The sequence below is a fragment of the Thrips palmi genome, unplaced genomic scaffold, assembly GCF_012932325.1.
Source record: "Thrips palmi isolate BJ-2018 unplaced genomic scaffold, TpBJ-2018v1 HiC_scaffold_5, whole genome shotgun sequence".
NCBI classification, from domain to species: Eukaryota; Metazoa; Arthropoda; class Insecta; order Thysanoptera; family Thripidae; genus Thrips; species Thrips palmi.
In genome coordinates this window covers 17,286,455-17,302,524 of record NW_023144632.1, presented here as the reverse complement: position 1 = coordinate 17,302,524, position 16,070 = coordinate 17,286,455, and the positions used below count along the sequence as shown (strand labels likewise).

Genomic DNA, 16,070 nt, shown 5'->3' with positions numbered 1-16,070 from the left:
AAACACAGTGCACTGACTAAAACATTTCCCCTGTAGCGGGGGAGGGGAGGGGGTGGACGGACGGACGAAACGCGTAATAATTGTCACTTTCATTTTCCGTGTTTCACTGAGTTGACACTCCGGAGGGGTTTCAATCATTCTAAAATATCGAAAAACTATGACCGTACTCACTTCTAAGCCCTTCTGCTCTTTAGTTTGTTTTATTTGCCAATGTTTTGCCAGGTCCCGTATTTGAGAGTCGCGGCCGCAAGTATGAAAAATTGCTACGAGCCGCCAACCACTGCCAACCTAACCACGCTAAGAACCTAATTCAAAAAGATGTTTTGAATATTTCAAACAATAGTAATCGTGAATATAAGATAAACTCCCCCTGGGGAAGATTTAGGAGCCTTCCGGTGCGAAATTTTGAAACTATTTGTGCGGTAGTTGCTGAGAAACGTGAGTGAGTTACAGACAGACAGACAGACGCACGACCAGTCACTTTTTGGTACCCCCAAACACGGCATGGGCTCGCTATCGCTCGCCAAAAACACGGCATGGGCTCGCTATCGCTCGCCAATGAATTACGAAGTTCTTTCTTTGTAAGCTGGAGCTCTCCGTCGTCAGTGGCGTACTCGGAACGCGGACGCGCGGCTCACCACACCCAGCAGCAGCAACACAGCAGCAGCCCCGAGACACTCACCTCCTGCAACAGAAGAAAAGAGCACGCCGTGAGCAAAAAGTGTCCTGCCGGAGCTTGGAGCCGCCGGACCGCGAGGCGGCGCGCGGCGCGTCACAAAACTTGGCCGCAAACACAAATATACGACAAGGCGGGCACTGCGGGCCGCTGGCCTTGCCGCTGGCGGCGCTGCGGCCAAGGAAAGGATGGCGCCAGCCAAGTCGACGTAGCGTCGCGGCCGGAGTGTGATTTATGTCGGTGATACAGGGCAAACTCGACCGGGCGGCGCGCCGCGCCACGCCGCGGGAACGCCGCCGGCCGAGGCCCTTCCGCGGAGACCCGGAGAACGCGGTGGAGAGCGCCGCGGTCTCGGCCGAGGAGGCGTGGGCGAGGCATTGTCGAGGCCAAGGCGCCAAAGCAGGCCGGCGAACGACGGCAGGGCAAGGCCGCGCGCCGCAGCGGCAGCGGCAGTGCTAATTGAACCGGAATGGCGGCGCACAGTGGGCCAGAAGACCGGTGGAGGCGGCAAAAAGCCCAGACGCGTTTTGAGCTGCAGAGTCGCTAAATGGGACTCGAACCGAACGTGTGACCCCACCAATGGATTCCCCGTTCGGAGAGCAAGCCATAGGTGGGGTCACACGTTCGGTTCGGGTTCCATTTAGCGAATCTAGAGCTCAAAACGCGTCTGGAGTTTTGGCCGCCTCCGCCGTTCTTCTGGCCCACTGTGCGACGTGTAGCGTCGCGACGTTGCACAGCCCACCGCCAGCACTGCAGTGGCCTCCGCACTCCGCGACGAGAGAGCCTGACCAGGCGAGGCCGGGCAGAGGCCGGGCAAGGGGACGGCGACGAATTTGATTGAAAAGCGGGGCGAGCCCCGAAGCCGCGGACGTCGTACGGTGGGGCCATCCACCCAGCAAAGCCGCGAGGCCATTAGGAGTGGAGGCCAAAGTGGCGGGCAGGCTCGGCCCTCGTGCGTCGCCCCTTGATAAGGCCGTGGCGGGCGAGGGGGTGGCGGGCGAGGCCGTGCTGGGCGAGGCCGTGCTGGGCGAGGCCGTGCTGGGCGAGGCGCTGGCGGGCCTGCTCGGCAGTAACCCCGCGGCGCAGTGTCGGCGCAACGCCATTGCAGCGGCCATAACAATTGCCATATCTCGGGGCATAACCTGACTGCAACCAGCATCACCCCAGCAGCAGAGCAGGCTGAGCGCACACACACCGACACTCGCACACAAACGCACACCAAGCGAGGTGGCGTCGTTTCGCGACGACACACACTACGGGAGCATCGCATTTTTAGGAGCGTTCCGTCTACGGAAAATGTTGAGCTGAACGGCGAACACGCATTTATTTGTTGGGCCCAGGCCAGCCGGGGGCCGCACAGTGGGCTAGAAACCGGCGGAGGCGGCCAAAATTCTAGACCCGTTTTGAGCTCCAGAGTCGCTAAACAGGACTCGAACCAAACGTGTGACCCCACCAATGGATTCCTCGTCCGGAGAGCAATCCATTGATGGGGTCACACGGTCGGGTCGAGTCCCATTTAGCGACTCTGGAGCTCAAAACGCGTCTAGAATTTTGGCCGCCTCCGCCGGTTTCTGGCCCACTGAGGGCCGTCGTCCGCCGTGCTCGTGTTCGGCCTCGGCCGTGTGTTTGGAGGTTCGGTATTGTTCCGCGGGGCCGCGGGGCGTTGCTGCCGAGCCTTTCAAAAAGGCAATCTGCGCCACGAAAGCACAGCGCAACCCGACTGCCCAAAAACTTGGAGGGCCGATGGCCGCAGCCATGTCGTTTCGTTCCGTTCCGTTCCCCCGCGCGCGCTGGCCGCCGTGATGTACCCCGAGCGGAAGGTGGGGCCCCTGGGCGGCCCGAGAGCGGTCAGCCCCGAGGGGAGCCACGCCCGCAGTTTTGCGGACCCCCTTGGGCGAGAGAGCGAGAGGGCACACTGATAAATAGAGAGCGACAGCGCGGCCGGACGGGTCAGGTGGGGCGCTACACTGCGGCCACCGCGACCGCCATTCGCTTCGAAATAACAAAGAGCGACAGCGAAAACCTCGACAGCCGCAGTTCTTGCCAGAGTTTTGGCACACATACCATCATCCCGCCCCCGCGACCCCCGCACACAAACACTCTCTCTCCGGGCGACAGCCGATGGCGGTGCCCACGTCTCTCCAATCCTGTCCGCCACCCCCGGCGGGGCCTCGGACTGAAGGGCCCCGACCGGAGGGCCCCGGAGGGGACACCCAGTTGTCCTTTGAGTCCTTTCCACCGACACCCCTATCCGTCCCCCTGCAGCGCCGGCCGCGCCGGCCGCGCTGGACGGCCCCGGGCTCGAATTCGCGCCCCCCGCATTTGCCTCTAAAAGGGTTCAGGAGCAGGCGGGGCAGGTCAGCGCGCAGCGTACCGCAGCGTAGCTCAGCGCAGCGCCCCCGACTCCATCAGGGCCACTTTCCCCTCCGATACCCCTCAGCCTCAGCCCCATAGCCCCCGGGCCGCGCATCCACGCACACACAACCCGCCGCGGGGGACACCGGGGCGCGCCGATGCGGCTGATGCGGCTGATGCGTCTGATGCGTCTGATGCGGCTGATGCCGCTGATGCGCTCTAAGGGGTTTACTCGCTCCATAACGAGGGCCTCGTCGACCGCGGTGGCGATCGGCGCGGCGCTCGCGGCTCGCGGCGCCGAACGAGGAAAACGCCGCCCGGCCGAGCTGGCAGCCAGCACGGGGCACTGGTAATGTTTATACATGTAGACCGGCGCAGCGCCGCGCAGACAACATGAATAATTCAAATTTGAGCCGGCCGCGCCCCCTTCCACGTCCTCTTCCTCTTCCTCCTCCGCAACCACTTCCTCCCTGCCACCACCGCGGCGCTGCGCGCGGGGCAAGGCCGCGGGGCCCACCGCCACCCCGGATCCACAACACCCTCGATTCTTCGTTGAAGCGTACTTAATATGAAACTCAAGCCGTTTCCCCGCACACGTCTCCATCCTCGCCCCTCCTTCTCGCGACAGGCGAGGCGTGGCGTGGCGTGGCGCGCGCGGGGTGCCGTTCCAATTTGTCACGGAACAGTTGTAGCATCTCGCCCTCCCCATCGCAAAACACCACCACTACTTGTTCTCATTTCAAAGGCAAAAACTTTCATTCGCGACGATAAATAACGGAGCGCGTCGTCCATCTCGCGCGTGAGGGCCGTCACGGTCAGCGCGGTCTGAGCGTCAGCGCGCCACCGCCACCCTCGCCAGTGCCAACGGACCGATTCCGAGAGTCGTTTTCGTCGCTCTGTCTCTGCCGCACCTATGCGGAACGCCCCCTGAGTGCGAGAGAGACAGACGGACGAAAAAGACTCTCGGAATCATTCTGCAGCGGGGCGGCGCCGGCAGGAAGGAGACCGGACCGGGCTCTGCGCCCCTTTGGAGCTGCATCATCGTCCAATACGCGAGGGGGCAAAAACTCGGGATTTTCGTGTACACATGATTCGGAAAACGCAATGATTTCATGGCTGATTCGCCTTATTTCGCGACGCACCAGGGTGATGTTGAGCGTGGTTGTGTGTGATTGTGTTCGGAAAGAAATGATTTCGGACTGATTTTGCCTGGTTTCGTGTGATTCTGCCTGATTTCGGTCGAATTTAGTGATTTTGGTTGATTTCGGATTGCTTGATTTCGCGTGATTCTCAATGATTCGCATGTGATTTCGGGGGCCGTGTACACATGATTGCGCGAGTTTTTGCCCCCTCGCCAATACGGGACACGGCGGCGAGGCGCCATCGATTGCCTTTCGGATGAGGCTTGAATGTAGTCCTTTTTGAGCAACCGTGGAGCCCAAAGCGGCTGTGTCCAGAGTTGTGTCCGTGCCTCTGCTGGCGCGCAGTGCCCCGGCCTCCACCCGCCACGCCCCGCCCCGCCCACCCCGCCTCGCCCCGCCTCGCCCCGCCCCGCCCCGCGCTTCGGATTCTCATTACGCCCCGGGGACTCCCCGCCTAATCTCACCTGTTTTTCATCCGCCATTGTGCCGGTCTGCCATCGCGGGATCTCATTACCATCTGCAGGCGGCGGGCCGGGCAAGCGCGGCAAGCGCCGGGGCCGCTCCCCCCGCCGCGCTATTTCCCGGGCGACGCGAAGAATCCCTACAGCAGCACCGCGAGCGTTGCGGCGGCGGGCGGAGGCGAGCGAAAAGCAAGCGGCAGGTTGCCTCGGCGCGGCGCCGCGGGGGAGGAGGAGAGGAAGACCGCCGCCTTCCTCGCCGCTATCGCCGCCACCCACCTTGTTGACGAGCCACCAAATTCCCCCGCTTTGCGAAGCGCGTCGCGACAATGCCGCTCGCCGCTCTGCCCGGCTCCAGCTCAATTTAAGCCCCGACCCATTTTTGCGCCGCCACACTTTGTTCTCCAGCAGCCTCCTCTCTGTTGCCGAGCCGTGCCGTGCCGAGCCGAGCCAACGGGACGCGGACACCATTAATATCGCAAGAAGCGAGCCGGATCCGGTCAATGATGTCGGCCGGGGTGGTCGTGATTAATTTCGCCCCGATCATCCATCATGCAAATTGCCGTGCAAAGTGCAGGCAGGCTCGGGCAGGCTGCGCTCGCCGCGTCGCGGCTAGAGCGCCGGCGTCCCCAAGCTTCCGCGCAGGCTCGGCTAGGCTGGGCTCGGCTGGGCCCTGCCAGGCGGCGGATCGAACGCGCATTGTGCCGTCGGCGAGGCCGTCGGGTTGCCGTCGGGGGGGCGCCCTGATCGGCTTGCGAATCGCCGAAATCGCGCCGCCGGGGCCTCGAGTGCCGAGGCCTGGCCCGGGCCTGGCCCGCACAGGAAAAAATTCCGTACTTTTGTACAGAAATGGTACGGAAAAATATAGTACGGAAGTGCACTGGTAGCCAACGAATGTGACGTCTTATTCGTTCAAATGTGAATTTCGTCACGTTCGATTGAACATGATGTCACATTCGTTTGAATGTTGATCCACATCCAAACGAATGTGACACCCTATACTTTAACGGCCGAGTCACGTTCAAACGAATGTGACTTCATATTCAAACGAACGTGACAAAATTTACACTCCAACGAATATGACGTCACATTCGTTGGCTACGAGTGCAGGGCGGCCCCGGGCGGCCCTCGGATCTGAAGCCCCGCTGCCGCCGGCTTCCGCCGCTTTGCAAACCGAGGGCCACTGGCGTTCTAATCGATGCCGCCACTGAGTCGAGTCGATGGGCAAGGCCGAGCAAGGCGCGGCGCGGCGCAGCGCCCGGGCGTCGAGGCGAGCGGCTTGTAGGCCAGAGTGCTCTCGAGTGGGATGCCGGGGCCTGGGCCCGGCACGGCCTGGCATGGCCCGGCCTGGCACGGCATGGCCTGGCACGGCCCGGCATGGCCTGGCATGGCCTGGCACGGCCTGGCATGGCCTGGCATGGCCTGGCATGGCCTGGCATGGCCTGGCATGGCCTGGCATGGCCTGGCATGGCCTGGCATGGCCTGGCACGGCCTGGCATGGCCTGGCACGGCCTGGCATGGCCTGGCCTGGCTCCTGGGCGCAAGGGGCGTCACCCACTGACCTCTTTCGACGGCGCCCCCAGCCGCCCGACCGCCACGGGTGCTCGAGTGTGCTCGACTGCATTCGACTGTGGTCGACTGTGGTCGACTGTGGTCGACTGTGGTCGACTGTGGTCGACTGTGGTCGACTGTGGTCGACTCTTGGCTCGACTGTGGTCGACTGTGGTCGACTGTGGTCGACTGTGGTCGACTGTGGTCGACTGTGGTCGACTGTGGTCGACTGTGGTCGACTGTGGTCGACTGTGGTCGACTGTGGTCGACTGTGCTCGACTGTGCTCGACTACAGTCGACTGTGGTCGACTGTGGTCGACTGTGGTCGACTGTGGTCGGCTGTGGTCGACTGGGCTCGACTGTGGTCGACTGTGGTCGACTGTGGTCGACTGTGGTCGACTGTGGTCGACTGTGGTCGACTGTGCTCGACTGTGCTCGACTACAGTCGACTGTGGTCGACTGTGGTCGACTGTGGTCGACTGTGGTCGGCTGTGGTCGACTGGGCTCGACTGTGGTCGACTACAATCGACTATGGTCGACAACAATCGACTACGGTCGACTACAATCGACTGTGGTCGACTACAATCGACTGAGGTCGACTGTGCTCGACTGTGGTCGACTGCGCTCGACTGCGCTCGACTGTGGTCGGTGCAGCGAGCACCACTGCGCCCCGCACAGCCACCGGGCCGGATGGCGGCGCTCGGGATAGCTGCGGCGTGGCGGTCGCGTGGCGGTCGCGGCACCGTCGCGGCGTCGCGGTCCGGACTAGTCCGGAAGTTGGCCGATAGCGCGCCCCGAATCCGAGCACGCTAACGGACTGCAAACAAGAGGAAGGGCGGCATGCGCACGAGCTGGGCCCACCAACATAAGAGGGCGCGACAGCCGCTCCAGGGAACGAGAAAAATTAACAAACAAAAAAATGTGCGGGAATAAAAAGTTTCGCAAAAAATGAGAGCCAACAGGAGCCGCAAGCTTTCCGGTCCGGTCCGGCCAGGCTCGGGTCCAGGGCTTGTATAACAGCGCCGGGGCGTAGCGCCAGGCGTGGCGGCGGGGAGCCCCGGGAGAATCATTTCGCGGCAAGAGAGCCACCCCGACTCCCCGACACAGGCACCGCCGGGCAACGCCGCAAAAAAAATGGGAGGCTGGGGCCGCGGCGTAGCGTCGCACAGCGTAGCACAGTGTAGCAGAGCCGCGGCGGCCTCGGCAGAGAGAAGGCGGAGGATTTGGCGGCGGCCGCCATTCGTAGTTGCGGACACGACACTCCGCCTCGGGGATTAATTACAGATTTAGCATCAATAATCAATCAGCGCCTCGCTGCGTTCCACATTCCACGTCGCGCACCCCTCCGCCTCCCACCGCCCCGAAGCGACGGACCGCACCGCCCCGTAACGCGGCGCTCGCTCGCCCAGGCCCGCGCTGAAAGGGAATAATCGGCAAATTTTTCATGAGGCGATGCTCCCGCTGGCTGCCGCTTGCACAGTGGGCCAGAAGACCGGCGCAGGCGGCGTAAAATCCAGACGCGTTTTGAGCGCCAGAGTCGCTAAACAGGACTCAAACCGGACGTGTGACCCCACCAATGGATTGCTCTCCGAACGAGGAATCCATTGGTCGGGTCACACGTCCGGTTTGAGTCCTGTTTAGCGACTATAGAGCCCAAAACGCGTCTGGAGTTTTGGCCGCCTGCACCGGTCTTCTGGCCATGGAGGTAGGCCCACTGTGTGCTGCCGCCCTCCCCCTCCCCCTCCCCACCGGATGCCGCTCGGCCGGGCGGTTGATTTCCTCCAGCGCGACGTCGTGGCCGCGCGGCCGCAGACAGTGTCCGCGACATGATGACGGACACGCTGACCTGGATCACGGCGTCGTCGGCCGCGCCCGGCCGCGCCGCCGAGGGACGCGGACATCCGTTGTCCGCGAGTACCACCCCGCAAGCAGGGTGCAGCGCCTCGGCGTCGTCGGCCCGGGCGACGCACCGCGGAGTCCCGAGGAAAGTTAGTCGAGGTAAGATAAATTATGGCTCTGTCTACGCGTAGGGCTGGGCGGGGCGGGGCGGGGCGGGGCGGTGCGGGGCGGGGCGGGGCGGGGCGGGAAGGAGGAGGGGGACGCGGATTAAGGTCGATATAGCCCTGCAGCTGGCTTATGCAAGCGGGCGAAGCGGGCGGGGCGCGCGCGTTTCTCGCATCATCATGAAATTCGTCTGGAGGCCAAGTAAAATAAAAATAAAACTAAGAGCGAGAGAATGAGAGCAAATGGCATTCTCGGAGGGTTAAGAGGGGCGCTGGCGCGCAGTGTACGCCACGTTTCATTACGAAGTCCCGTTTCCCGGTGTGGGCGCGTCGCCGCGTCGCGTGCGTGATGAAAGTGACTGCCATGCGAGGGGCGCGCGGTACTCACGCGGCCCGTGCTCCTGACGGATGGGGGACACTCGCTGTCTCGCATACAGTACTCACCTGCAACACACAAAGCGACACTCGTTTAGTGAAAACATTCAAAGAACAGAGGGAAAAGAGGAAAGGGTAACGGCTTGCTGCGTCGTTATATAACTGTTCGCGTTGCAGAGCGAATTGTGTCGCGTTCATTTGAATGCGATGTGACATTCGTCTGAGAGGGACTCGGCCGTTTTATTAGAGTGTTACATTCGTTTGAACGCGAATCAAGTTCTCAAACAAATGTGGCGTTAAACTCACGTGACAAAATTCTAAAGAATAACGTCACGTTGAATAACAGCAGAGGTATGAGGCTTGACATCATTTCTTTGGTGATCCAAACTTTCTTTCTCCTCCTCCTCCGAGGGGGAAATCACTCTTAAAACTGTGACCCGACTTCTCCCTATTACGTTCTATTACGCTATTACAGGCCTAGGCTTATTACGCTCGAAAATATCCAGATTTAGGCTAAAATCGGACCCTAAATAAGGAAAATTTTTAAAAAATTGGCTAATACGCTATTACTATTACGCGTAATACTAGGAATCGGTGACCCGACTATCACGCGAGTGGTTTCCCCCTCGTCCTCCTCTTCCTCCAAAAACTAGTTCCCATGGCCCAACAAAGGCTTTACTGCAACGAAACGAAACCCTTAAGCGGTCATTAGTAACTCTTTGGATTTTGTGTTTACTTTCTTGATTGCCAGAGTGAATCTCTAGATTGCGCTGGCTGTGCGGATCTGGCCGGCGAGCCTCGTGGGGACGCGGCGGCAGCGCAGCGCGCTGCCATCGACCCGACAACAAAGCCCGCTTGGCCCTCTGCCCTCGGCCCGCCACCCTCAACCTCAAATCACGAGATCGTCGTGCGAGCATCGCGTGCGCGGTCTGCGTGTGCGGGCTGCGTGCGGCCGGGGCCGGGCCCCTCGGGGGGCAATCCATGTCCGTCACCGGCCGAGACGCGAGCCCCGCGAGCCCCGCGGGCCGCCAGATTCGGAACCTGAAATGATTCCCAGCAGGTCGCTGCTGAGAGGACATCGAGGACAGTCCGGCGGTCCAGGGTCCTTGGCGCCACGCCCTTGCCACCCCCCCCCCCCCTTCCGTCCCCTCTCGGCGCCCCCCTCGGGGTCGTCCTCACAGCCCCCGCTGTTGCTTCACATGACTTCCTGCCTTCCAGAGGCCAGTCGCCGCACTGCACCGCCACAGCCGACCCTCCAGGGAGCAGGCAGGTTCGTACAGGGGGTGGGGGGGAGGTTGAGGGGGTGGCTAGTGGCAGCCCCCGCAGTGCGAGAGGGGCGAGAGGGGCGGGGGCGAAACGCACGCGTCGGAGAAAAGAGGCTGGTAATTCGTCACTGTCTCTCTCTCCCGCTCGCTCGCACGCACACTCACACACACACACACACACACTCCACACTCACACACACACACACACACGCGTATACACAAAACCTCCCCCTTCCCCTCCTCCACCAACGTTCTCTCCCTCCTTACTCTCTCCATCTCCTGCCTGATTTCCTTTCAACTTACTGCACACACACGCACACCCAGCTCTAGCCTTGACTGGGCGCCAGGGGCGCAACAAGGGGTGAAGGGGGGGGGGGGGCGCCGCCGCCCTCCACAAATGATGACGAACACGGATTTAAAGAGGTCGGCCGCCTCGGGGAACTTGGCGCTGAGGGCCGCACGGGGCAAACGACCGCAGCGCGCGTCACCTGGAGGCGGCTGTGCCGGGCTGTGCGCTCCCCGCGGAGCGAGAAGCGACGCCGACGCGCAGCAGCAGAGGAAAACAAAAACAAGCCTCGTCGGTGGAAAATCAAAATCAGCGAGGCGGAAAAGGCGCCGCAGACAGATCACGAGAGGCGGCCAGAGAAAATGAGCACGACGAAGAGCACGACGACGAGCACGAAGAGCACCACGACGAAGAGCACTACGACGAGCACGAAGATCACCACGATGAAGAGCACCACGACGAAGAGCACGAAGAGCAACGCGACAAAGAGCACCACGACGAGCACGAAGAGCACCACGATGAAGAGCACCACGACGAAGAGCACGAAGAGCAACACGACAAAGAGCACCACGACGAAGAGCACGGCGATGAGCACCGCGACGAGCACCGCGACGAGCACGGCAACGAGCACCACGAAGAGCACGAGGAAGAGCACCACGACGAGCACGGCAACGAGCACCACGACGAGCACGGCGGTAGCGCAGTCTCCACTCTAGGGGCTCAAGGCGCCGCGTGCGCAACAGCTACAAATCCTCCAGGTTGAAAACAACGGGGAGACATGAATGGCATTCTTCGCGAGAACGCCCGTGTGGGGCGGTGGGGTGGGGCCTGCCGAGGGGTGCCGCAGCGCCGCCGCACCGAGCTGCATTCTTATCGCCCGCTTCAGTATCATCCTCCTCACCCCCGAGACCGCCACGCCGCCGCCGCCACGGCGCACCACGGCGCGCCACCTCATCACATTTTTTATTTGCCCTCGCTAACGGCTGTGCCCGGCCTGGCGGCATGCCCCTGCGCTGTCTATCACCGATCCGATCTGGTGCGGCGCGCGTCCACCGCCAGGCCGCCGCGCACCACCCCTCTCCAACACTTGCATTATAATTCAATTTTAAGAAGCAAGACGGCGGAGGACAGCTGACAGCCGGGAAAGCAGCGAATTCATCCATCTGGCTGACGCGCTGACGCGGCCGGGGCGGCCAGGCGGCGGCGCACGGAGCCTTGCCTGTCTCTGGAGCCGCGCGTCGCTCATTTGTACGCCGCGAGACTCGCGGGCCGCGAGGTGAAACAGAAAAGGGAATGCCCGGAAAAAAAAAGAGAGAGAGAGGGAGCGAAATAAAACAGGGGCAGCACTCTGACAAGGAGTGGCACGGAACCGGAAAAGCCCCGCATAATGATGCAAAATAGAATGAAATAAAGTGAAATTGTTTCGGAAAACGCGGATGGAGGGGAAAAGAGGAAGCGATCCACCTTCCACCTGCTTTGGCCGCTTTGGCCGTGCGCGGTGCGCATAAAGCAAACCACTCGGCGGCTGCGGTTTGGGCTCGCGCGTCACTGCACCGCATTGCACCGCAATGCACTGCACCACTTTGTTAAGTTTTCAGCCGGCCAGCTCGCGGTGCACCGCAACCGCAATGGCTCGTTTCAGCCCGTTTCAACGAGGGCGCGGACAAAGTTCCGCGGCCAGAAAGAAGTCGGCACGAAAAGAAGAATGAAGGTAGGCGGGAACACACTGTCAAGGTTAAACCTCCCGTCCCTTTTTGTTTACTCCACCATAAAATTTTAATAAGTGAGTTTCATACGCAGACGTGTCGAGTCGTCGCCAAAACCAAAAGGACCGCGGTACAATACTTCATTCGGAGATAAGCCCCAGCACCAGGACGCCAGGAGCCAGGACGCAGGCGCACCAGGACGTCGACCCCGCGGCACGGCACGGCAGGGCACGGCACGGCACGGCACGGCCCGCCATTAGGACAGCCTGCAGCCCTTTGGAGCATTCCTCGCGCATTTTCATGGCAGCGGGTCTGCCGGTCTGCCACGGCACTTGTTCGCAGGGCCCGGCCATCCCGCCGCGGTGCCGCACTCGGCAGGCAGTCGGCACTCGTCGACGCGGTGCTCGCCAGCAGCCGCCAGCAGCCAACAGCAGCCGCCAGCACCGTCGCACAGTGGGCCAGAAGACCGGCGGAGGCGGACAAAACTCTAGACGCGTTTTGAGCTCTAGAGTCACTAAACGGGCCTCGAACCGAACGTGCGACCCTACCAATGGATTCCTCGTTCGGAGAGCAATCCATTGGTGGGGTCACACGGTCAGTTCGAATCCCATTTAGCGACTCTGCAGCTGAAAACGCGCCTACAGTTTTGTCCACCACCGGCCCACTGTGCGCCAGCAGCGCGACGCTTCTTGTCTGGCCAAGCCAAGCCACGCCGGCCAAGCGCTCCTCGGAGCGGCGCGGCGTCTCCGCAGCCTTTTCTTACCGCCTTTCTCCTTTCCTTCTTTTCGGCGTTCGTTATTTCCCTCGCGGCTGTGCTGTACTGTGCGTGCTCGGCCGGGCTCGGCTCTTTCGCAGCGCGGCCGCGGGACGCTCACCGCGACGCCCTCGACTCGCCCGGATATAATTACTGCGCGAGTCAGGAAGTGGCGCCGCGCCTCCGGTCTCTGGATCGCTCGGCAGCCCGTCGCAGGTGCAAACAGCGAGCCGTGCCGCGGTTCAAAGTTTCTCTCTCTCTCTCTCCTCTCTCTCTCTCTCTCTTCTCTCCTCTCTCTCTCTCTTCTCCTCCTCTCTCTCTCTTCGCTCTCTCTCCTCTCTCTCTCCCTCTCCCCTCTCTCTCTCTCTCCTCTCTCTCCTCTCCTCTTCTCCTCTCTCTCTCTCTCTCTCTCTCTCTCTCTCTCTCTCTCTCTCTCTCTCTCTCTCTCTCCGGCGCGCGGCGGGGAGAGGAGCGCCAAGATTCATCCCCTATCTTGCCGCCGCTTTCCCACCTGGAGGCACCGCCACCGCCCGCCGCGCCTCCCCCCTCGCTTTCGACGACGCGAGGGACCGACATCGCACTCAAACAAAGTCGCACCCCCCAGCACTGGAGGGGCTGGAGGGGGCTGGAGGCGGGCTGGAGCGGGGCTGGAGCGGAGCTGCAGGGGGTGGCAGAAGCAATAAGGGAGCGCAGGGAGTCGAGGGGCGGCGGGGGCGGCGGCGGGAGGGGCAGTGCCGCGCGGCCGCATCAATTTGTGCCCCGGCCGCCGCGGCCTCAAACTTGTGCGGCGTGCAGCAACGCTAAAGCTGCCGATGATTCTCTGGTGCGAGGCAGGCCGGGCATGCCAGGCGGTCCTACACCGCGCAGTGCCGCCTGGCTGGGTCGCTTAGGGGCCTAACGCCGACACATCACTTCCAGAGCCGGTCGGGGGTGCGGCCTGGGTAACACGCTCCCCGGAGTTCGGAACCCAGGCTGACCCGTCAAGCGCTCGGGGCCGCCCTGCCCCGCCGCGCCCCACCCCAACGGTCCGCACACACCCACGCGGCCGTGCCGCTAAGGGCCATCAACAGGAACGTATGGCCGGGGCGCTGCGGCCGCGCGGCCTAAGTGGACCGGGAGCAGGACGCACGTGGAGCGAGCCACGCCACTGTCGCGAACAGCTGGCCGGCCAGTGCGCCCCGCTGGACACGCCGCCGAGCTGCGGAGCGCCGAGCCAACTCGCGAGGTGTTGTCGGGCACGGCCTCGGGCACGCCGCGTCTCCACGTCGTGTTCCTGGCGAGGCCGCCGACGCGCCGACGCCCATAACTCACTCATCACGCAACGCGGCGGGGACGTTAACTGCCTCGCGCTGACGGAGGCAATGACCATCAACGCGCAGCACAGCGCAGCACAGCGCCAGGTCGGAGTGGCGGCTTGACGCGCCTCGTGCACTATGGAGGGCAGTGTCTCATCCGCGGCGCGCAGCACGTGTGGCCCGTCACGGAGGACAGCGGCGGCATGGCAGCCGCGGAACAGCGGAGCGCAGTGCAGCGCGGGGCGGCGTGCAAATTCGCTCTTCCGGTACGTACAGCAGCGCAGCAGTATCTCTGGACAGAACGGCGCCCGGCCCTACCCCGCCCCGCCCCGCCCCGCCCCGCCCCGCCCGGCTCCCTACGCACGCCGAATAAAAATGCGAGACCGGAGATAGCGAGGGCCCCGCCGCACCCGCCCCACCTCGCTTGCGCTCCGCAGCACCGCGCTACGCGAAGGTATGTATAACTCCGAGGAGACCGGGACCTCATTTTCGAAGTCGTATATCCCAGAGACCGGCCGCGGGAAATTCAGACGGTCGGGCGAATGTAGGACAGCCGGCCGGGGAAGAAGGGAATAGGATAAGGAGGTCGGCTCCCCGGGGCGCTCGGTGGGCGAAGGAACAGGCTTGTTACATCAAGACGAGTCCCGCCAGCGCGGCGTGGCGCGGCCAAGGCGCGGCGAGGCGCCCACTTCGCGTGTAATCGCGACCATAAATAGCGACGGGAATTCGCGCAGCGAGTCGCCGCGCCACGCCACGCCACGCCCCATGGCGTGCGGCTCGAGAGGAATAATCCTCTTTGTCTCGAGCATCCTTCGACAAGGCTCCATTTTTCCCGTTTTGATAAAGAAGAGGCTCCCCTGACCAACACTACGGGGCTTATCATTCGACGCAGGACAGCACCGGCCGCCTCGGCGGGGCGAGGGGCGTGACGAGCAAGCCGATGGCCGGTCGGGACGCCGAGGGGGAGAGAGAGAGAGAGAGAGAGAGAGAGAGAGAGAGAGAGAGAGAAGAGAGAGAGAGAGAGAGAGAGAGAGAGAGAGAGAGAGAGAGCGAGAGAGGGAGAGAGAGCATTGCAGCAGCAGACTGACTCCGAGGAAAGTCGTTTCGTAGCTGTCCCTCTCGCACTCATGGAACGTCCCCCGGTCAGTGCGAGAGGGACAGAGCGACGCAACGCCTCTCAGAATCAGTGCGCAGGTACGGAGCACGGAGGGGACGCTGCGATGAATGCACTCTGAATCCTGATTGCAGCGGGCCCGGGCGGCTCCCCTCCCCCACCCCTCGCCGTCGTAAACACAACTTCCGGTCCAACGCACCGCTGCACTCGTCGCGGCGAGGCTGGCCGAGGCGGGGCGGGGGGGGGGCGGGCGGGGCGGGGTGGGGTGGGGCGGGGCGGGGCGGGGTGGGGGGGGCGGGGCGGGGCGGGGCGGCGCACGAACAAGCCGCGCGGCCCTCTTGGCCGAGTTGCCGAGTTGGCTCGTCGGGGCAGAAAAACCAAGTGGCAAGCCTCAGAGGGGTGGCCCGCCATGGCGGCGGTGGTGGTCTGGTTTCAGTCGAGGAGGGTGAAAAATCAGCCGCCGCGCCGCAGCTCCGCGCGCAGCGTGCGCTCTAATCAACAACCCGGAAAAGCGTAAAAGCCCCCGGGCTGCCTGCTGCAAGTTGTTATTGTTGTTGTTGGCTGCAGCGAGCTCAGTGCTCAATTACGACGGTCAATAAAAATTAATGTCGAGCAAACAACAACAACAAGAGGCCCTGCAGTGCGGATTAGGGTGTCGCGGCAGCCGAGGCGGCAGCCACTCGGACGTCATTGCGACGTCGTTCCGTCCGGCGGCTGGAAAATGAAAACAAACACTCGACTGGCTGCGCTTTCCTTTCAAGACAGGTGCACGGTAAAAACGGAACCAGGTTTTCCCAGGAAGCCTATGGTAGAGACATAGGCGATTTCCAGGGAGTTCCTGGGAAAACCAGGTTCCGTTTTTACCGTGTGGGGATGAATCGCGACAAAAGAAATTACTCGGGGATTCGACGCTCTTCAGCAAGACTGATGGCGCCGGCGGCGTCACAGCGGCGGCCTCGACAAAACGACTTTAAACATTGGCCGGGCGCCGAGGGCGAAGCCGGGGCTCCCCTCGAAGTCACCGAGAGAAGAAGCACAGCGCCACACACCCGGGCCAGGCGGGCGACGGGCCCCCGGGAGCGGCAGTAAT

The 16,070-nt window shown here is 62.6% G+C and overlaps 2 protein-coding genes across 6 annotated transcripts in view; both read right to left on the bottom strand.

Moving 5' to 3' along the window:
• The window catches only part of LOC117651053 (teneurin-m), a 102,586-nt gene that overhangs the window by 81,874 nt on the left and 4,642 nt on the right, over window positions 1-16,070 (bottom strand). The gene's annotated exons all lie outside the window — the stretch shown is intronic.
• Window positions 583-16,070, bottom strand: part of LOC117651056 — a 153,751-nt gene continuing 138,263 nt past the window's right edge. The window contains exon 4 of the mRNA XM_034394778.1: window positions 583-685. Within this exon, the coding sequence (XP_034250669.1) occupies window positions 603-685 (83 nt within the window). The 3' untranslated portion in view covers window positions 583-602. The remainder of the gene's footprint in view (window positions 686-16,070) is intronic.